General features: G+C 41.8%; 1 protein-coding gene across 7 annotated transcripts in view; it reads left to right on the forward strand.

Moving 5' to 3' along the window:
• STAG1 (stromal antigen 1) overlaps nt 1-23,689 on the forward strand; it is a 356,975-nt gene that overhangs the window by 137,988 nt on the left and 195,298 nt on the right. For 5 of the 7 annotated variants that reach the window (XM_039487594.1, XM_039487595.1, XM_039487599.1 and 2 more), the window contains one exon: nt 17,822-17,898. In XM_039487594.1, the coding sequence (XP_039343528.1) occupies nt 17,822-17,898 (77 nt within the window). Of the gene's footprint in view, nt 1-3,831; nt 3,893-5,838; nt 6,031-17,821; nt 17,899-23,689 lie in introns of those variants that run through there. The other 2 variants (XM_039487600.1, XM_039487596.1) reach the window with 2 other exon arrangements.

Raw genomic sequence — 23,689 nt, forward strand, 5'->3', positions numbered from 1 at the left:
CTATACTCCCTCCTCCTTGTGGTGGTGTTCTCTTTCCCACTTGCCCTACCATCTGTGGTACATTTTGATTAATTTTTGTCTCCTTTTTCCAGCTTGTTTCCTTTAAGTCCACTTTCCTTGTGCTATCTAGCCCTCTTTACTTCTCACATTTTTGTTCCGACTATCCTTTTCCTTTTTCACGTGTCTTTAACCTTTTTATCTCCTCATACTCTCTGCTCCCTTTACCACTTCTCACCCATCAACGCTCTTTCCATTCCCCATCTCCTCACCCTTTGCCCCTTGCATTGTCCCCTTTTTATAGCCTTACCTTTGTTACCTCTGCACCATATACATTCCTTCTCTTACAGCTTCCACCTCTTCTCATTATCTGCCTCCAAATATTCCTCAGTGAATTCCAATCAACCAGTGTTCCCTACTCCCTTCCAAATCATTCTCCGCTCCTTACCTTGTATTGTCCACCTTATTTCATTTTCCCTACATATGCTAGCTCTGCCTCTGCTCCCAAGCCCCTTCTGCACTTTGCTCTCAAGGCTTTGCCTCAGCACACTTTTCCCCTATACACAGCAGCTCTGTCTTCGCACCACAGCCTCCAACTCACCTCCTGCACTACCAGTATTACCTCTCACTTACCCTTAAACCCCTGGACCCTCACTGATTTTTGCTTGTAGCACTCTCACACCCTTACCCAGCTGCACCCTCAGCAACTTTTCCCCTGGCAGCCTGAGCACCATGCACCTCTGTCATGAGTCTTTTTTCTCTGATCTTATTCCCTATGTCCCTTCTGTTCCTGCCTTTACCTCTTATTCCTGGCTCCTCTTGGCACAAAGCTGTCCCTGTGCTCTCCTCCACATGCAGCCCCACTCTGTTTTACTCCTGTACCCTGCTACCATCTGGATTCCTGACCCTGCTGTCCTCTGAGGATCTCAGCTAGGCAGCTCTCTTTGCTTTCTCCTTGCTGCCTCCCTGTTCTATATAGGTTTATATGCTACCCACATCACCATAGTACATGAGTAGCTTTTAAAACTTGTGATCTGCTGAAGCCATTGAATGATGGAGGAGAGTTGCTAGAAGGGGGTAGAGGTGGGGAAAGGACTCTTATTGGCTAAAATGAGGAGCATGACGTTATCCTCTGGTGCCCAGAACAGGAACTACATGCTTTTTTTTTAAAGGGACCTGGTAAAATCACACACCGGAAATGTCACTCTCCATACTGGAAGGCGAGGCCCTAGATTGCAGGCCCAGATAGAACAGACTGGCAGGCTGAAGCTCACATCAGGCCCTTGTTGCTGTGATATGAGATGCTTAAATAATGTAACACTTAAATACAAGAGCTCTGTGGCTTAATAAAAGCACATCAGTCAGTTTAACAATGGCTTAAAATGCAGCTGGGATTCTTCAGCTGCTTATCTAGTTATAGTTATTAATAAAATAAACATGTATATAAACATATAAAAACTACATTAAAAAAGCATTAAGCTTGCAAAGTCAAGAGCTCAAATGGTAGAAAATGCAAAATTTATTTATCCGTGTGTGCATATGCATTATAATAGTCTTCAATTGCATAGTGTAGCGATGTGGGACTCACCCCTGCGGCATCTCCTGCTGGTCCAGTATGGGAATTAGCTCTCCAGCCTTGCAGCGCCCTCTGCAGGCCAGTGTCCCGCTGTCGCTGGCCCCGTGTCCCTCCTGGACCCCGATGCCTGTCTCCCTTGGGTGTTGCCCCCTGGCAGTACCCCCACTCCCTGGGCTCCCCTCCCAGGGGAATCCCCACCCTCTATCCCCACCTTGCCTCAGTGATCACTGCCAGTCCTCATCTAGCCCCCGCACTCTGGGGCAGACTGCAGTCCATATCACTCTTTGGCAAGGGAGGTCTGAACCTGCTGCCTCCACCTACCCCTGGGCTGCACCTCTGCAACCCCAGTACCTTTTCAGGCCTTTGCCTACGCCTGCAGCCTGGGGGTTTTCCAGGCGGGAGCTCCCCAGCTCCCTTGCCATATTCCCCAGCACTGCTCTACTCCGGTACCTTCCTGAAGTCCCAGGCAGCCAGGCCCTTCTCTCTCAGTGCCTAGAGACAGACTGCCTGTGCTCCCAGCCCACAGCCCCTTTTAGGGCCAGCTGTGGCCTGATTGGGGTGTGGCCCAGCTGTGGCTACTTCCCCAATCAGCTCAGGTTTTCCCCTACCACAGCCCTCTCCTAGGGCTGTTTTAAGCCCTTCAGGGCAGGAGCGGGTGGCCACCTTGCTACACACCAGTACATATATTTTCCACTGGACCTCTTCCTTATTCAGTGTACAAGATGGCTGGTGCTCACTGAATGAGCAGCTATTCAATATTTTGTTTTATTCTGATCAATGTGTTGCCTCAGGATTTATTTAATTCATGCTATTCAAACCTTGTTCTGAATATAAAATTATTTCCTTAGGGACTTTACTCTGGGTGTTCATCACTATAATATCTGCTTGAGAAACACTAATTTATCTTTGTAACACTCATGTGAGGGTTAGGTAGTAGTATCCCCATTTTACAGATGGTGAGCTTGTACAAGGTGCATTTATTTGACTTTGCCTTCTGTAACATAAACATAGAGGGGTGTGTGTGTGTGTAAAAAACTAAGTAAAAAAAACAAATGCACACACTGGAGAGAGGATGAGGGAACAAACATGTTAATTATGTTGCTTAATGCACTGCTGGAAGGTGCTCGGGTACTACTGTGATTAGTGCAGTATAAGATCTTGTACAGAATATAATAAGCAGTTGTGGATGTTTACAACTTCTGATAATCAGACCCAGTGTCTTGAGCATCCAGAAAATGATGTGTAGATAATGAGACAGTTGTCTGTAGGATTCCTGCCTCATTTGCTCCACCTACACAATCCAGATTAATTCCCAGAGCAGATCCATCCTGTGCACCAAATGAGCCAGGAGATATGGAAACAATTGAATTTGATCATGTGATTAATTATTGCATCATAATACATAGGTGGAAGAGGGCCAAATTATGGTTGTATATATGGTTGAATCTTAATTTTGACATTTCCTAACTTTTGAATGCTTAACCTATAATCCTAATAATGTCCAACTATAACATGCCCCCCCAGATCATATTTGGGGGTTGAACACTGGTCACTCAGGACTACAGTACAGACCCCTAGCACTTGCACTAAAGGATAAGTAACAATAGCTGCCTCAAGCAGAAGGTTGTTATTCACTGTGGACCAGTCATTAAAGGAATATGCATAACACACTGAAACAGCAGGTTACACAGGTCTGAGTAGCCCCGTTTATGTACAACATGACTAAGTACTTAGATTTAGCAGATTCTTTGTCTGACGGATTTTGTTTGCCATATTGGAAATCTGGAATCTAGATGTGAAGGCTTGATAAATAATAATAAGGGCTCAGAATTATTGCCAGTCAGTAGAAGAAAAAGTGATATGGAATTCATGTTCACCTGATGCCCTGCCTAGTGCACCTTTATCTCCAAAGGATACTTTGATGGACAGCAGGAAGAGGATCATCTGTTCATTCTGTCTCTCTTCAGAAGGCGCCCTGTGTGTGGCACACTGAAGTGGGGCAGTACAAACACAGTGCTCACGTTTGGAGTTATTGGTATCAATTTAAGACAAAATGAACAGAATACAAGAAATGGTGATTTTCAACAGCTCATTATCAATTTACACAAGGCCACCAAAGGACATCACTTAAAACCAAAACTATACCCTCCTGCCAAATTTCAAAGGCTTGTTTCAAGTCAAAACAATAGTCTGAAGAATTTTTTGTAATGGCAGGTGTTAGGCAACCAAAATCTAAGGGTCACTTCTGCTTTCTCTAGAATGATAAGACTCAAAAGTTAGAATCAAGAGGAGGGTTTCTTCATAGAACAAAAAGTACAGGTAAATAATTTCCTTTTGTGCCTACCCAAATTCATGGATATAGCTGTATTTCAGTAGTGGATGAAATCATCCCTGTTTGTAGCTCATATATCTATTTGTGAAGCACTTGAGAAACAGTAAAATAAGACAAGATATAAATGCAAAATATTGTTCCTTTCCCTCTGGATGGTATTAAAATTTTAAAAAAGGTTTTTCACTATCAAGAAGCAGAATTTTTACCCTTGATATGAGAGGAGAATCAAAAACATCCCAGTGAAGTATTTTAAGATCTTTGGTCTAAACCTGCTAGCATCCTGCCTATGGAAAGGAAACAGTACCAAGTTTACCAAGAACTGGATTTGAAGAAGAGATTAATTAGTTGCAGAGCTGGTTGATTTTTTTTAGGTGAAAACATTTTTGGTGAAAATTGGGGGTTGAAAACAATTTTTTGTGGAAAAATGTTTTTGATTAAAATTTAATTTTTTGTTTCAAACTTTTTAAAAATTTTTGTTGGGAAAACTGAATTTTTTTATCATTGTAGAGAAATGCCTACTATCAATTTGTTTTTTCAACTAGAAAAAGAAGAGAACATTAAAATAAGAGTAACAGTTTTTGAATTAACATTTCTTTAACTTTTAACCTTTCTCTCTCTTCAAATCGTAGAAAGTGACACAAAGTAACACTTTGACTTTTTTTTCCCTATGGGGAAAAATTAAAAAGTGAGTGTTTTTCCCCCATACACAGTTTTATTTACTAATTTAATTGTCCTCCCTTTTGAAAAATTGTTGGGATGTTTTAAAAATTGAGAGAAAATGTGTGTTCCCCAATTTCTTGCACTTTTTTGCTCCCTCCTTCACTTCTTTGCCAGAGGAAAAAGGGGGAGGGTAAAGAATTAACAAATGGAGAGTGTGAATTTTCCTAATCAAAGTCTAACCAAAACATTTTTTTAAATTTCATTTTGAATTTTTTTATCAAAAGATAAATTTTTCTCAAAAGTGAAAATGTTTTCTATTTTTAGAATTTTTTTTGTGGCAAGAACAGACCGCTTTCTCTAGTTATTTTGTCTCGTCTGTTTTTAGATCCTGCTCAGAAGATGAATAAATGTAGTCTCAAACAAATTCTCAAAAATAGCTCTAATGTTTTCTAGAGGAAATTCTGCTTCAGTTTATTCAGGGAGATCCAGTTCTCTAAATTTAAGTCATTTCAATAGAATATTCTTAAATCTTTATTCTTTTGCTGTGAAGTGTACCATCCTTTATCAGACTGGTGTTAAGGTCCTATAACTTTCTACTGTAACTCTGTTTACAATGTTTCAGTGTGTCTGTTTATTTTAATATCCTTACTCGATATATCAGATAATTTACGACAGATTAAGCATGTGGATAGAATGAGAATTAATGTTTATTTTTTACTTCTTTATGGCTTCCAAAATTGTGTCATGATTGGTTCCAAATAGCCTTTGGGATTTCTGAAAGTGGCCATCCAACCAGGGAACTAGCATTTTGGCACTATATGTAGATTGCTAGTATCAGTGCTCTCCTCCTCCCATCACTTCTTTCCTTCCACATGTTGGGATAGTTAGTGACTTTAAGATTGATAAAATTTTAAAGTACTGGATTTGTCCTTTAGATGACCTTTCAAAGACATATTAAGGCTGCTACTTCTTAGCATTTAAATAAATAAATAAAAGATCAGTTGGTTGGAGGGAGAGGAGAACTAAAAGCACCCTACTGTCGTTGCTCAGAGCTGTAAGAGGCTAGCATGTCCAACCCTGCTGTGCTCCATCAGAGCTTTAGCAACTCCCATGGTTCAAGCACAACAAATGGAAGGGCCTGGCCTCGTGGGAATCAGAGTGGGGAAAGGAATTGTAGGTGGCTCTGAGACCTTATTTATGTGTAGTCTAGGAGCCTATAAGATCCATTGGGAGTCTATAGTTAAATCCTTTTCTTTTTGTAATTTCTTTTTAGGATCTCTTTCATCTTCCCTTCTTCTTTACTACTTCTGAGAAACACTGAGAAATAGGGCTAGAAATAAAAGTAACAGAGGACTGAGCAAGGACTCAATACTTCCAGCAGGGGAAGCAAAAAAGACTGAGGGAAAGAGGGTGGAGCCTGGCTATATATTCCTCCTGTGGTTGTCTTTTGCCTCCTAGCTTTGTGGTAAGTGGAGGTATAATGCTTGCTGTATGGTATCTTGTTTTGTACAATGGGAGAAATGGAAACATATGACTAACAAGAAGTTTGCTTGTCTGATTTTTTGGGGAAAAAAACCTTGTAAAAACAAAAATGGGCCAGCTTATTAAGAAATTTAGGAGTAATAATATTACTGGCATGGAGCTACTGTGCTCACAATAGCTATCTTGTCCAGGCTGCTGGCAGTTGTGGTTTAGTTCAGCTGCCACGTGACTGGGATATTGGAGCTGAGGTTTGGTAGAGTTTCCCTTTTCAGAATCTGATTCACCTACGGAACTGCGTTAATACATTACCAAACTTCCTTGTGGGGTTGAAATAAATCACTAGACAATGAGACATTCCCCCTGTGGACTAGTCTGAGGTAGGTCACAGGGTTGATGTCGAGCAGCAACATTTATTTGATTGTATTTATTTATAGCTCCTGTGCGTCCAACCATAAATTATAAAAACCATAAATAAAACTAACCAGCCAGAAGAATACAATGCATCCATCCTCCCCTCCCCCCCAGATCTAACCCTCATCAGAACCCACTAGCATGTGGAAATAGATTCACCTTCTAGCACACCCTGCTGGTCAGTTGATCAGAGCTATTTCAGTCTAAGTTAGGAAGCTGTTCCAGAACAGAGGGCTCCTCACAAGGCACATGAATGCTAGCCTCCTCTGTGTGAAATCAAGGGGGATCCAGCTTAAGTACTTCTGCGGATTGCAGCTGTGGTAATATGATCTGGAGAGAATAAGACTCAAGTATGAAGGTCCCAAAGCCATTTATGGCTGTAATAATCCCAACATCATAAATGCAGTCAGAAACTGATCGATCAGGGAGCCCTAGCATGTGCTGCCACTGAGAAGCTCTGCTTAATCAGTAGGCTGATGCATTCTGCACCAGCCTAAGTAACTGGACTGATTGAAGATGTAGCCTCACATAGAATGCATTGCAGTAATCCACTATAAAGGTGGCAAAGATATGGATCACATTAGTAAGGTCCATATCCAGCGGAAACAGTTGCAATCTCCTAGCTACAGGCAGAAGCGAGAGAGTCTGGAAAAATCCCAGAAACTTCCTGTTTTTTCTCAAGGCCTGGAATGGAAAAATTAGAAATGTTGATAAAAAAGAAAGAAACTCATGGGAAATATTTTCTCTCAGAATGAACAGCAAAAGAATGTTTAGATTAATGTTTAAAATGACATAATTACTGCTGCTCTTTAGTCCTTCAAAATGCTTTCTAATAGCTAATAAGTATTTCAAATCAAGTTAAATTTTAAAAATTTATAGTATTTGGCAATTACAATTCCTATATACTGTAGGCCTATATACCGTAAATAGCAATGTAATCCTCCAGGGTATATTATTACAGTCCCCAGTCAGTAGAGGGCGCTTCCATGTTTACTAAAGAACAGGAGTGAGTACAGGGCCTTTTCTTATGGATTGCTGCCTGCCCGCTTCTGGTGACTTCTGTCCTGGACGTGGAGTTTAATGTGGAGACAGTGTGAGCAGGAGGGGAAAAGCAGCTGGTACTCTGAAGCTGCTGTCCTCTTGACTAGCCCTGGTGAGAAGCCCACTCATCCCAGAGACATTGCTTCCCCTCAGCGGGAGGTTGAAACAGTCTGCCTGTTTGTGTAGAGTCACTGGGGCAGATAGCAAGAGGCCTATGTTTGCACGATCTTGGAGGGAAATCTTGAGGGGCTAGAATGGATCCTGCCTGAGAGTCGTGATCCTGAGATCTACAGGAGGAACCATCCACACCCAGCATGGAGGAGGTCTTATTTTTTTTTTTCTCCCTCAGCAGAAATGGTGCATCCATCTTCTAACTTATGGAAGTATTCCCACACTGAAAAATCATTCAGATAAAAAAGTACTTGTATTGTGCAAATACTGCCAAATGAAATACCAGACGTTACCAGTATTACCAGACACATCCTTACATGTATGAAATGTCCTGCAAATATTAAAAAATCCTCCATGAGTGGAAATAAAGGTCAAGAATAAGAAGTGAGGTAAATGACGCTGAAAGTGGTTGCAGTTGCAGCACATGTTGTCAATCCAGAAGTCCTTCTGTTTCTTTGCTATCACCAGCTGGAAGTGTTGTACACTCAATTTCAGCTCTTCAGTCATCAGGAAAACAACAGGCATCTCAACCAACTATATCCAAAAGACTCCCAACAATAACAAGCCCTCTCAAGAGCAATATATGCTTCCAGTAGTCCATTATCAGTAACTGAAAACAGAGGCAGGCAGCATTTAAACTATTAAGACCATCATACCATTTATCCAGCAGACATTCTTTGAGCAAGTCTCTTCTGCAGCCGGAATATGAATGTGATGCAAACTGCATGAAAAAAAAATCACTGAAGCATTTTGTCAGTATTCCAGATGGGTGGACAAATGTACAGGGGGAAGGAATCATAATCTTTGTAATAACTACACCTCAACCAGTTTTTTTACAAGAGCATTGGAACAGGAGAGAACAGATAGATATACTTCAGAATTTATTAGTAGTGAAGTATGTGGAATACTAGAGAAGATTGCTAGTGGGAAAGAATTGGCTCTGCTGACTGACAGTGCCAGTAATATGAAAGCAGCATGGGACATCATAATGGACAAATATCCACATATCATTGCAATAGGATGTACTTCCCATGGCCTAAACCTGCTTCTTAATGATTTCATGAAGTTGGGCACACTGGAAAGAAAATCTATAACAGAGCAAAGTAAGTTATAAAATATGTGAGAACTACTCATATTGTAGCTACAATCTTTAGGAAGAAGCAGGTCGGAAAGTATGTTAAGAATAAAAAGGTAACACAACCTTTCTAGCAAAACAAGATGGGAAAGTGTGGTGAATTTTAAAATTTATTACAAAAACAAAGCTCTTCAAGAACCAGTGATAATCTTGCCTAGCTACCTCACAGTAAAACCTACAGTTCTCAGACAATTGGAGATTAAGGGAAAGCCCTTTAAAGGAAATGGGGCAAAGGGACCAACCATTAAGAGCTTCTTTCCACTCTCTGATGCTCCATTTGGGGATTACAGATGCAGTTAGGGATTGGGAGGATTTTGCAGTTTGTATTGCATGTGAAGGAAGTTGGGTGCCTGATAGACAGTGAGTGTTGGGGATGGAATAAAAAATGATCCCATTTACTAACACTGCTACAAACCTGGCATAAAGTTCTTCTCACCCGCTGTTCCTTTCCCTTCCCAAAGACTCTGTTAGCAGACAAGCTGTATTTTAATTTGGATAAGACACTAGAAAACTTTGAACTATGGTAAGAAGCAGGTGTTAGAATAAAAAAAACCCTTATATGAGAGAGAAGAATTTCATGATTGGGGAAAAAAATTTCAGTGCTCTCTATATTTATTTCATGCACATGCACCTAGACAGAATGGCATAAATAGCATCCTAAAAAGAATACAAAGGAGAAGCTAGAGAGAAAAGGGCATTCATTTCTGGAAAGGCATGTGAAAAATAAAAAAGGGCACTGAGAGAAAAATCCAAAATGGGTTAATTTTTGGAGTAAGAACATAAGAATGGCTATCTTGGGTCAAAACGATGGTCTGTCTAGCCCAGGGATCGGCAACCTTTGGCATACGGCCCGTCAGGGTTTGTTTACCTGCTGCATCCGCAGGTTCGGCCGATTGCGGCTCCCACTGGCCACGGTTTGCTGCTCCAGGCCAATGGGGGCTGCGGGAAACAGCATAGGCCAAGGGATGTGCTAGCCACCCTTCCCGCAGCCCCAACCAGGGGCTTTCCCTGGCGGGCCGCGTGACAGAGGTTGCCAATCCCTAATCTAGCCCATTATCTTATATTCTTACAGTGACTGCTGCCAGATGCTTTGGAGAGAATGTTCAGAAAAGGGCAATTAGTGAGTGATCCATCCCCTGTCTTCCAGTCCCAGCATCTGGCAGTAAGAGGTTTAAGGACACCCAGAGCATGGGGTTGTGTCCCTGCCCATCTTGGCTAATAGTCATTGATGGACCCTAACCTCCATGAACTTATCTAATTCTTTTTTGAACCCAGTTATACTTTTGGCTTTCACAACATCTCCTGGCAGCGAGTTCCACAGGTTGACTGTGCATTGTGTGAAGATATACTTCCTTATGTTTATTTTAAACTTGCTGCCTCTTAATTTCATTGGGCGATACCTGATTCTTGTGTTATGTGAAGGAGTAAATAAAACTTCCTTATTCACTTTTTCCACACCGTTCATGATTTTATAGACCTCTATCATATCCCCCCTTAGTCCTTTTTTTCCTAAGATGGACAGTCCCATTCTTTTCAATCTGTTTTTGTATGGAAGTTGTTCTATACCCCTTATCATTTTTCTTACTCTTCTCTCTGCCTTTCCGATTCTAATATTTTTTTGTTGAGATGGGGCAACCAGAAATCCGTGCCATATTCAAGGTGTGGGCAAACCATGGTTTATATAGCTACATTATGATATTTCTGTCTTATTGTCTATTCCCTTCCTAGTGGTTCCTAACATTCTGTTGGCATTTTTGGCATTCTGTTGCCACGTTGAGTAGATGTTTTTGGAGAGCTATGCACAATGATTCCAAGATCTTTTTCTTGAATGGTAACAACTAATTTAGACCCCATCATCTTGTATGTATAGTTGGGATTATGTTTTCCAATGTGCATTACTTTGCATTTATCAGTATTGAAGTTCTCGTGCCATTTTGTTGCCCAGTCACCCCATTTTGTGAGATCCCTTTGTAACTCTTAACAGTCAGCTTTGCACTTAAGTATCTTGAGTGATTTTTGTATTGTCTGGAAACTTTGCCACCTCACTATTTTACCCTTTAGTCTAGATCAGGGATCGGAACCTTTGGCACTCGGCCCATCAGGGAGATCCACTGGCGGGCCGGGATGGTTTGTTTACCTGCAGCGTCCGCAGGTTCGGCCAATTGCAGCTCCCACTGGCCGCGGTTCACCGTTCCAGGCCAATGGGTGCTGCGGTAAGCGGCGTGGGCAGAGAGATGTGGCGGCCGAACCTGCGGATGCTGCAGGTAAACAAACCATCCCGGCCCGCCAGTGGATTTCCCTGATGGGCTGCGTGCCAAAGGTTGCCGATCCCTGTTCTAGATCAATTATGAATATGTTGAATAACACTGGTCACAGTACAGAACGGGGGGGGCACCCTGCTATTTACCTCTCTCTGCTGTGAATACTGACCATTTATTTGTACCATTTCTCTCCTATCTTTTAGCCAGTTACTGATCCGTGAGAGGACCTTCCCTCTTATCCCATGACCGATTACTTTGCTTAAGAGCCTTTGGTGAGGGATCTTGTCAAAGACCTTCTGAAAGTCCAAGTACATTACATCCACTGGATCACCCTTAACCACATGTTTATTGACATCCCCAAAGAAAGATCTCCCTTTACAAAAGCCATGTTGACTCTTCCCCAACATACCGTGTTTCATCTATGTGTCTGATAACACTGTTCTTTATTATTGTTTCAACTGGTTTGCCTGGTACTGAAGTAGAGGACTATCTTTCTGGATCTGAAATAAGAAAAAATTGCTTTGACATTCTGTAATGCAGCTCTCTCAAATAAATCTTACATTAATTTATGAAACTGGCAGCACTGGCTCTGGGGAGTGACTATAGTGAGCAAGTACTTTTTTTTCTTTACGTGGTGGACTTGCACAAGGATTGCACACTACTAGTCTATGATGGAGGAACAAATACAGTTGGTAACCAGTAGGTATTCTGCCTATTGATCCATTGTTTGTACTTCTGTTGTCAAAAGCTGATGCTGAAGTCTTGGATGAGTCCCATTAACTAGCATTCAAAGCAAGGAATTTATTAAAAAATTTTTTTTAAATTTTTTTGAATATTGGTAAAGAAGGCTGGACATGAAGCAGAAGAAAATGGGCACTACTGAAGTCTTCAGCCACGTAGGAAACAAAGTCCTGCTAATTAACAGAGAAAAGTGTATTTGTATAAATAGTGCAAAGGGAGATCTTGCCAGCTATGAAGAAACTCTGAAAGCAGTACATTTCAGACAGAATTATATAATGATTGGTTCTAGGTAGGTACTTCATAAACTACCGTTTGTTTTTTTCCTCTTTGTAATATACAAATATTTCCATTTGTGAAAATGAATAAAAAGTTTTATAAAAAGTCTTCTTGTGACTGGATTTTATGTAGGCATCTTAGATTATTACAGATAGAGTGAGTGATATAACTGTTAATAAGTTTCATATAATCATTATGAGAACTGATTTGTTTTCAGATTGTGAGGGAGATTTTTAGTTGGAGTCAGGTGCCTGTCTGATCTTTGTGTCTTTGAAAAACTGCCTCTTTAAATCTCTGGGGCAAAGACTGTATTTTTGCATATCGTATAGTGCCAAATGAATTGTTGGCACTAAATAAATAATTATTGTACTGTTTCATTACAAATAATCAAACCTTTAAGTTGTAACCTTCCAAAATAATCTGCACTGATTTTAAAAGTGATTTTTCCTTAGTCTTAGTTGCATAGGGTACTGTCCAGAAACAATAATAATGATGATTAGTTCTTTCACATGTCGTTGATGAAATGTGTTGAAAAGACTGGGAGTTTAAGGTAGTCAGAAAACAGTGTAGCAGTGTTGAATTAAATTAAACACTATTCTGTTTTGCAAAATCTTAGATTCTTCTAAGGCAGAGACCATTATGGTTTCCTAATATGACTTCATTGTATTTTCACTAGTTATTCCTTTGTCAAGCCTATAACTTCTGATTGAGCTAAAGTGTATTTCTAGACAGACATCCAATCCTGATATAAAGACTTAAGTGATGGAGAATGCATCATATCTCTTGGTAAATTGTTCTAATGGTTAATTACACTGCCTTAAAAAAAAACTTATTTCTAGCCACAATTTATGTAGCCTCAGTTTCCTTGTAAATTGTTCTGATTGCAGCTAAAGATCATCTGGCAGTCTGAAATATTTCTCTGAAGTACAGAAAATAAGAGATTGGCTCTATAGTCTCCACTATTTCCCTCAGTTCAGGCCTCTGTTTCTCTTTTGTTTCTAAATAATCATTAATAGCTTTATTCTCAGTACCTCTCAAAGCATCTGTGTGATGGCATCCAGAATTCCCTGCTTTCTCCTAGTCTTTTCTCTCAGGCCTGGTCTACACTGGGGGGGGGGGGGGTGGGAAGGGATCGATCTGAGGGTACGTCTACACTACCCTCCGGATTGGCGGGTAGTGATCTATCGGGGATTGATTTATCGCGTCTAGTGTAGACATGATAAATCGATCCCTGATCGCTCTGCCATCGACTCCTGTACTCCACCGCGGCGAGAGGTGGAAGCAGAGTAGATGGGGGAGCGGCGGTAGTCGACCCTGTGCCGCGAGGACACGAGGTAAGTCGACCTAAGAGACGTCGACTTCAGCTACACTATTCTCGTAGCTGAAGTTGCGTATCTTAGGTCGACCCCCCCCTGGATTGATCGCTGCCCACCGATCTGGCTGGTAGTGAAGACATACCCTCAGTCTTGCAACGCTTGGATCTCCATACTGTTTAGATTATGCCCCTTAAGACTCTGTTTCCATTTTATATAGATGCATCCTCTTCACTGATCATATCTAATTATGCAAACCTGCATTGCATTTTGCTTCTCCCTGGAACTTCCAAACACCTTACTCTACATCTTGGTAGCTCCACAGGTGTCTAGTTTCTGGCTCTCTAGTGACTGTTCCAATTAATATGAACAGTTAGCAGTTTATTTTAATTTTTTGCCAATAACTTAGAACACTGCCGTAAAAATTGGTAGGCTTGAGTACATGAAAGTTTCCCTCTGATTGTCTCCCAGAGTTTCTTCCAAGGTTTTATTCCTTTTTATGAGCTTCACTGCTCTGAAACTCAAACATAGTATGAAGCTGATGGTGTATGTACAAGTCTCTCAGCTTGTTTCTGTTGAATGTAGTAAGCCAGATTTTCATAAGTATGAAGGTTACATCGTCATGTTCACAAACCCCAATAAGGGCACAAATACGTGCAGTTTAGGATGTGCAATTTTGAAAGTTTGGCCCTTTGGTCAGTCTCTCTGGCAACCTCAGCAAGATTTGATTGCATTTTATTCTCTTCCTTCTACTCTCCTCCCATTTATTAACTGGGCAATGATAGTTTTGTTCTCATTCCTTTCTAACCAAGAAATGGCAGTTTTTCCTTTATTCTTTAAATCTTTTGGATTGAAAATTGCATAACTGATGTATCTCAAAAAGTAATTGGTAATAGGTAATCCTCATCAAGTGAGGGTTTTTCTAGTGGGGTCAATAGGGATCTGTTCTTCATCCCATGCTAGTCAATATTTTTATGAATGCTTTAGAATTACATATGAAACCATTGCTTGTAAATTTTACAGATGGCACAAATATTGGTAAATGACATACACAGGTCACTGATACAGAGCATTCTAGATTGCTTTGTGATAACTGGGTTGAAGCAAACAATATACATTTTAATATTGCCAAAGGCAAAAATTCGTAAATGTAGGAATAAAGGAACTCGGTCACATTTCCAGAATAGGGGACTGAGACAGAGGTGTTGAAATGAATGAGCAGAAAGAAATGAAACGATTTGTACAGACAGCATATGGAGACATTGTGGAGCAGGCCCACCTCAGAACTGACTCCCCTGATTTTCTTGTTGAGAAAGGTAGTCTCATGATGGAAAAGCACCAAGGAGGCTTGCAGGGGCACACCCTCTTAGATGAGGCCTACCTTCTCACTGAGATAGAGGAAGCTGATAATTCTTCGGACAGTGAGACGGTCGCTCCAGGAGATGGGATTACAGTTGGGACACAAAAGCTAGGCTGCATTGATAGGGAGTTTGATCATCAGGAATATAAACAGCTAGGTATATAGTGATTGTAAGGTAACTTTCACTGGCTTGCTTGCCAGGTGTAAAGGTAGCAGATATCAAGAGACAGACAGACAGACTAGTGAGTGCTAGGAAGGAGAGGGTGATGAATTGGAATGTCTGGAAATGAAGAGGGCCTTGATATAGTTGGCATTACAGAAATGTGGTGGAATGGCAAAAATTGGTGGAACACTGGAAATATATGGGAAAGGCAGACTAGGCTAAAGAGGTGGGGGAAGGTCATTGATAGGATTCCATAGAACATAATGTGATTATAATTCTGAGTGGAGTGAATCACATATAACGCCACCCAATATAACACAAATTTGGAGTTTTTTGGCGCCTAAGGACAGCGTTATATCGAGGTAGAGGTGTAGTTGAATCTGTATGGATGCAAATTCCAATCTGTAAAAATACAGATATTCTTGGTGGTAGGGTTATACTGCCAGCCTCTAGCTCAGGAAATGGATATTGAGGGTATGTCTTCCCAGCATGGGTAGACAGACTTGCATTAGCTCAGTTTGAGCACTAAAAAATAGCTGGGTGGATGTTGTGGCACAAGCAACAGCTTGGGCTAGCTGCCTACGCCTGCCTAACCCCCTGGGTCTGAGCTTGGGTACTAGCCTGAGCTGCCTCCCATGCCACAATGTCCACACTGCTATTTTTAGCACATTAGTTCAGCTCAAGGTAGTGTGAGTCTCTCTACCTGTGCTGGGAATCACACCTGCCAACTGCATTGTGGCATACCCTGAGTTCACAATATAGTAAGAGCGATCAGAGGCACCAGTCTAACAAAATGATAGTACTTGGGGACTGCAACCATTTGCATATGGATTGTTTAGAGAAACAATTTTTCAATGCTTTCAGCAAGTGCTTCTTAGAACATCTCGTTCTAGAGCACACAAAAGGAGAGGCTGTTCTTGACTTGGACTTAAATAATATACAGAAGTTGGTTCAAAAGTAACAATAACTGAGCCATTAAGTAATAGTGACCACAATTTAATTATGTTAAACATCCAATTGGGGAGGAAAGATAGCTAAAACTAACTGATGCTGAACTTTGAAAAGGGAAAGTTCAGTAAAATGAGGGAGGCAAAGTAAAAAGGAAGGGAAGTAAAATCCTTGGATATGGCCTGGATGCTACTTTAAGATTATAATAATAGAGTCTCAGAATGCATAAATAGCTCTGAACAAAAAGGGAAACAGGAGGGTAAGAGTGACCCACCAGGACTAAATAGCAAGGTTCAAGAGGTTGAGTTGACCAGAGTTTCCTCAAACTTTGGAAAATTAACCCTAGTGAAGCCAGTAAGAGGAGCATGAATTACAGTAGGAGAAAATTTAGGAGGGATGGATTTCAAAGAGGAAATAGCTAAAAATATTATAAAAAGCACAAGAAATTTCTGTAAGTGTATCACAAGTAAGGAAGTTAAAATAGAAGATTTAAAATAAAAAAAGATTTAACATCGATATTACATTTCTTCAAATCATTAGACTTCTCAAGGTAGCGTTTTGGGATTCTTGTTTTAGGATTCTTGTTTAGTGTTCATACATGGCAGGTTTAATAATTTCTTGAAAGAAAGAAAATTACTGGACTAAAAACCGTATTAAGATCGAGAGTACATATCGGTAATCTCAGGATATAAAATATTACAGGGATGTTGTGATTATTTCAGAAACAAGTAGTTCAAATCCAGGAAAGCTAGAGTTAATGTATTTCCATATTTGGGTTTCCTGTGTTTGTAATTCTTGTTCTGGGGATAATTTCAACATCCCTGCAATGTTTTATACCCTTAAGTTACTGATATATGCTCTCAACCTTAAGTCTAAACAGATTTTTGTCTGGGACTATAATAGCATTTTTTTCCCTAGAAGCTAGGCGTCTATCCCTTTATTTGAATTTTGTGGATGTAAAACTGAGGACTTTTGCAGATCTGGTAGAACTTTTTGCAAAAGTAAGGGTGCTGTTCTTAATGTAATTAACTAATTTGGAATGTGGGTATGACATGTATAGAATGTGGGCAGGATATATGGCTCCATAAATATACCTGTATAGTTGGTTTATATTTTTCTTCATTTCTTCTGTTAAAATGTTATCATGCAGTGAATGCAAAACACAGAAAGGCTGCTGAGTTCCAACCCAGAATGCACTTTTCTTTCATGGTGGGCACTCAGTCAATTGCACTAAAGTGATGTAAAGTTATTTGAGTCACATATATTGATTTTTATTTTTCATCAACAAGTTTAATATGTAAGTATTACATCATGCTGGTTTTAGTTGTAGTTTTGTTTGGTTCTAACAAGTTATCTTGATTATTAATACGATAATGGACACTGAATCAGAAAGATAATATTAATTTGGTTTTACCATAAAACTTAAAATGTTCTACTCTGAAAACTAGTTGAAAAAAGGCATGCGGAATTCCTTATATATTTATTTTTTTCAATGACTTTCATATCAAATTTATTAGTTGTACAAATAAAAAGATGGGGGATATTCTAGCTACCAGTCCTATAGTATTTCACTAAACAACTGGTGTATAAGCAATTATTGAAAAATGTTTTTGAATTGTTAACTTCTATATGAACAACCACAAGCAAGCATATTATGGGATATTAGTTAACTTCTCATTGAAAGAATAACACTGCTAACTTCACAAAATGCCACCAGTAATGGCTCAGGGGAAAGGCACTTTGGAGTCATACAACTGTCTGGGGTTCTCCCTCTCTTGACATCAGGTTCTATCATGTCTTGTTAAGAGTATTCCTGCTAACATTACTGCTAGATAAGCTTTCAAACCAATTTCAAATTTCATAGCAGTGGAAAAACTTTAAAATGGACTGATATTATGAGTGATGTATGGAAGTAAAGTGGACTAATTATACTTGTTCATTCATTACTTCACAGGTACTGTAAGAATTGAAATGTTCAGGAACATGCAAAATGCAGAAATCATCAGGAAAATGACTGAGGAATTTGATGAGGTATAGTATATAAATATTTACACTGAAGAGTTTTTGAAAACTGGAAATATAAGAGTGCAATATATTTTCCTTCAAAACGGCATAATTTTGTTACACACTGGGGCTTTTCAGAAACCACTGGGCTTTATTCTAATGCAGGGGTAGGCAACCTATGGCACGGGTGCCGAAGGTGGCATGCAAGCTGATTTTCAGTGGCACTCTCACTGCCTGAGTCCTGGTCACCGGGGGGGAGGGGGGGGGCTCTGCATTTTAATTTCATTTTAAATGAAGCTTCTTAAACATTTTGAAACCTTATTTACTTTACATACAACAATAGTTTAGTTATATATATTATAGACTTATAGAAAGAGACCTTCTAAAAACATTAAAATGTATTTCTGGCACTCGAGACCTTAAATTAGAGTGAATAAATGAAGACTTGGCACATCACTTCTGAAACGTTGCCGACCCCTGTTCTAATGGATAAGCAATATCTCAGTAGAAGAAACTGTACTGACTGAAAGTAGAGAGACAGATGAAGTGACAATTTAAACAAGTAGATTAAGAAGTTAGAAGGTTGCATTGGTATAGAAAAAGTATATGCAGAGACTAGCAGAGGAGTAGGAAGAAAATACTAAAAATGTGTAAATGGTAGTTTCTAGAAACATTAATCAGACACACAAAAGGACACTTAAAAAACAATTATCTCACACCACTGAAGTCAGATGTACTTATGCAATGGGAGTAGGATTAGGCACTGCTGGTTAAAGGATAGTTACAGCAAGGGGTCACAAAAGGAAGGGATCTTGCCTAAGAAATCTGAGGTTATTTTTATATCATGGAGTTTGACGTTTGTGTTTATTTTTATATATAATATATATGTATAGATAAATAAATAAACAAACACTTTCAGCCTTGAATTGGTTAAATGTTCAGAGAGTAGGGGGCAGGGAATCAAATGGCTAGTGACAGCTGAGATATATCCAGTCAGAGTTCTTGAGACTCAGAAGGAGGAGAATCAGTGTTGGAGAAGGGAAGCTGAAGAGTGGGGGAGGAGGACTGGAAGGGAATGAAGAGGCAGGGCTTTTCAAATGCATTTCTATATATGGCGGGGACACTTAAGGGAAGTGGGAGAATAGATCATTTATATGGGTCATATAGTAGCAGCCTTTAATCTTTGCCTCATTAAGTATTCAGTAACTCAGTTATTTCAAGATCAGTGTTTTCTTTGTCCATCATCCTTCCCCTTTCGCTTCCAAACATGACTTGACACGAAAATGGTTTCTCATAATGAGGAGATAAGGTGGGTGAAGTAATATCTTTTATTGGACCAACTTACACAGAGTTCTTCATAAAGATAGCATTCTGAGGCTTTTAACATGTATCCTACTCCAACAAAATAAGCATGGTAATATGCATCACAAATGAAATAAGCCTTGTAAGATGACAGACCCAAAGGGCATGAGATCAAATGGAATCGCGGAAGGTAGGCATAGAAAAGTCCTATCAGATGACTAAAAGTTGCAAGCAGTGAAGTTTTCACCACTTCCTTTGGGAGACTACTCCACAGTGTAATTAATTTCACACCAAGGAGGTATTTCCTGATAGATATTTCCTGATAGATAGTGCTAGGTAATAGGTACTTTCACTATTTCTGTCTCTAGAAACATACAAGTTTCTTCTTGATCTCATTCAGTGAAGGAAGTCCCCAAAGTAACTATAGCTTGACACCAGGGACTGCTGCTTTGGCTCTTTGCTGATCATGCAGTCATACCTTTCTTGCTTTTAGACATGCCTTTTCACTTAGATCCATAATAATGTAATTGTTTTTGTTGGCCTGTGATGCTTTACTGAACACTCTGGGTCTGTTGATCCTGAGAGTAAAGGCCTGTTCAGCCGTGTGATTCATCTGCAGCTCGTCTTGCAGCAGCCACTTCATTTTTCCCGTTGGAGTATTTCCATGTTTTATTAGTTGTTTCATGGTTTTCAGAGGCTTATTTTTCAATGCCAGAACTTTGCCATTTGTTTGACCCTTCTTGCATGTTTTTCAGCACGTTGGCATATTTTGTCAGAGGTTTAGTGAATGTTGTTGTTGTTTTGCGTCACCACAGACTTTCAGTGCTACTTACTTTCTGCTGGTTGTTTTGGAGCTCTCTCTTGGTCTTTTGCTGTCGTTTTCCTCAGTGCTCCAATATGTGTTTCTCTCAGTGCTTTCTACTTTTTAAGATTGTATCTGCTATCTCAGTCCCTGTGGAGGAAGGAAAGTAGCTCAGTAGTTTGAGGTGGAAATATTTCAATCATGGATGATGTGCATCCTCTGTACATCGGTCTGATTCAGAGAGGAGTGCGCCTTCCACTACATCCAACTCTGATGCTGACTGAACCACCCCCACCAATCCCATGGCAGGACCTACTCGGGAGATAAAGAAGCTCTCCCATAAGCATAGGACTTAGTCTTCCTCCAAATCAAAGATGAACACTCCCTCCAACAGCTTGGCCCAAGGAGACAGAGTATGTTCCAAGTCCCACAGGCATGAGAAAAAGATCCCATAAACAATGGGATCCAGAGAGATCTGGAGCTGTGGCTGCACCTCAAGAGATCTTTGCTTTGCTGGATCCAGAGTCTCCCCCTCCATCAGGTCCCTTCACTTCCAAAGAGATCATATCCCCACCCTGGGACATGCCTATGATACTGGGTCCCTCACCCTTTGCTCCTATGTTCTACACTCTCCTGTTGGCTCCAATAATACTGTCATTAGAATCAGTCTGCCTTTTCCTCTTCTGATGAGTTAGAACTGGGGGAAGAACCACCCTTACCATACCACTCCTGTGCACGATCACAGAGACCAGTATGTCCATGCAACAACTGCTTCTTCATCCACTCCAGAGCCACTGGCATCCAATCCTATGGGGACCCCCACAATCTCAGGCGGATCCAGCCTGTTGGTCATATTGGGGACCCTGGGCACAATATCTCCCCTCCAGCATGCTCGATCCGCAAGAGAACCGTCACCGGCTTCCCCCTTGAAGGATCATTCCAGCAGGGACATGGATCTGATGGTGGAGGAAGAACTTTCTAGCCCAGTCACAGTGGTTCCACTGGAACTAGCAAGATTCCCTTCCTTTTCACCAAATGAAGCAGTGCTCCCCACCTGGTGACTTCGGACAATTCCAGGTGCTTTTGCGGAGAGTTGCAGGGTACTCTTGGTCAGTGGCAAACATCAATGCTGCCTCTAATGCTTGGGAGAAGCCCACATTGCATCCAGGTGCAGTATCTGTCAGTACTTCCCTAGGCATGCCTGAGAAGGCTGGGCTCTCTTTCTTCCGAAGCACCTTATGGAAGTCGCCATGAGGCCTCCCTCTGACCCAAGCTGGCCAGGGGATCCACTCCGTACATCGGCCTGGAACAGCCAGGAGCATGCCTCCTGCTACTGAGTCTGGATCTGGTACCAGTGGACTATGGGTCTGTAGACGAGTGGACTCACCCCTGCAGCGCCTCCTGCTGGTTACTTCTGGGAATTGGCTCGTTCCAGCTCGAGCACCCTCTGCAGGCTGGTGATCCACCTGTCCTCTGGCCCCATGTCCCTCCCTGGACCCGGTTCCCTTTTACCTGGGGTGCTGCCCCTTGGCAGTAACCCCTTTCTCTCAGGGTCTCCCCTCCCTGGGAAACCCCTACCCACTATCCCCACCTCGCCTCAGTATACGGCTACTGCCAGTCATTGTCTAGCCCCTGCGCCCTGGGAGCCCTTGCTCATCACTGTCAAGGTTTGGTTTGAACCTGCTGCCTTGGCCTACCCCTGGGCTGTCCTCTGCAACCCCTAGTACCCCGTGGCCTTATGCTAGGCCGCAGCCTGGGGCTTTCCAGGCTGGAGCTCCCCAGCTCCTCAGCCTGTCCCCAGCCCTGCTTCACTCAGGTACTCTGTCCTTAGCTCCCTGCAGCCAGGTCCTTCTTCCTCTACAGGCAGAGGGAGACTCCTGAGATCCTGGCTCCCAGCCTCTTTATACAGGCCTGCTGTGGCCTGATTGGGGCGTGGCCCAGCTGCAGCCAATTCCCAATCAGCCCAGGTTAGTAGCTCCCAGCCACAACTTTCCCCCAGGGCTGTTTTAAGCCCTTCAGGGCAGGAGCAGGGTAAGCACCCTGCTACAGGACCCCACTCCGGGACCTAGTTGGGCGGTAAGGAAGCAGGCCCATAAATGTGGCGTTAAATCTTCCTTGAAACTGAAGAAAGGGGATGCTCCTTCCATGATTTCGAGTCACGGAGAGGGAACGCGCTCTAAAGCACATAAACACAAGATGAATCCCCCAAGCAATGGGATCTGGTGGTCCCGCTTACCAGACTGCAGGTACTGTAGACATCAGCATCCCATAAAGTGTGGAATCCATCCAGTCTGGGGAAGTCCACTGTTCCGCCACTAGTGCTGTGTAAGGAGAGGGCACCCTTAACACCAGGGAGATCAGGAAAAGCACTCCAACACCAAGACGTCTTCACCTTAGAAGAACCAAGATTGCCACGTTTGCTGGGAATCTGCACCTCTAGGGAGACTGTTTCTCCCACTCATGACATCACCATTACGAGACCCCTCACCTCCTGTTCCAATGGTCTCCACATCTCTGAGGGAACCAGAGTCCACGTTTTCATCCTCGGAAAAGTCGGGCGATGGGCAAGGACCATCCATCCCCTACCACCAGTACAGGTACTCCAGAAGACCATCTATATTGTGTCAATATCCTCCGTATCCACCATGGGGCCCACCACAACATTCTCCAGATCCAGCATACTGGCCCTGTTGGGGGCCCAGTCCCAATACTGTCTCCCTCTCCCCCCAAACCTAACCTGTCCAGTCCTCAAGGGAAACTTCACCTGCCTCCCCATTAAGGGCGCCTTCGAATAGATGCTCAGAGACGATACTGGAAGAGGAGCCTCTTAGCCCGGTTCCAATGGTGCCACAGAACTGGAGAGATTTTAATCTTCCTCACCAGATGAGGCAGTAACCTCAGCATCCCCTTTGCCTCCAGATGACTTCAGAAAATTCCAGGGCTTCCTCCGTAGAGTGGCTGGGGAGCTTCACATCCCCATAGAGGAAATCCAGGATACATAGCGTAAACTCCTGGATATCCTTCATTCATCTGCACCAACTAGAGCTGCTTTGCCAATCAATGATGCCATCCTCGAGCCAGCTAGGAGAGTAGGGCATACACAGGCATGCCTGCCCCCAAATAGGGGTTCCAGCTAAGTGGTCTGAGATTCTTTTCCTTCCCTTTCTCCCCCAAATTCACTTGTGGTCCAGCAACACCCACCTTTCACACTGTGCAACAAGAGGACACGAAATTGGACCTTTCAGGCCACAAGGCCTTTTCCTTGGCCAGCCTTCAATTCAGGATTTCAAACCATCAGGCTTTACTAACTAAATATGATTTCCTGAATTATAGCAAACGAGTAATTTACTGAAAATCTTCCACAGCAAGACTGAGCTCACGTCTAGGTGATCATGGTGGAAGGGACAGTGGTGGCAAGAACAACGCTTCAGTCAATGGTGGATATATCTTCCAGGTCTATGTCTTTCAACATAGTTATGTTGAGGGAGTCATTGCTCCACTCCCTTGGTTTATGCAGGGAGGTACAGAACACCATCAAAGACCTCCATTTTGATGAATCTCATCTTTTTAATCAGAAAATGGATGATTCACTTCATACCCTCAAGGATTCCAGAGTTACCCTGCATTTGCTGGATATTTATACACCTGCCCTGAAGAGTAGGTTCTGCTGCCCACACAGTGCTACAAGTCCTCCCAGTTTTTCCACCAGAGACC

The sequence above is a fragment of the Mauremys reevesii genome, linkage group 9 (assembly GCF_016161935.1).
Source record: "Mauremys reevesii isolate NIE-2019 linkage group 9, ASM1616193v1, whole genome shotgun sequence".
NCBI classification, from domain to species: domain Eukaryota; kingdom Metazoa; phylum Chordata; order Testudines; family Geoemydidae; genus Mauremys; species Mauremys reevesii.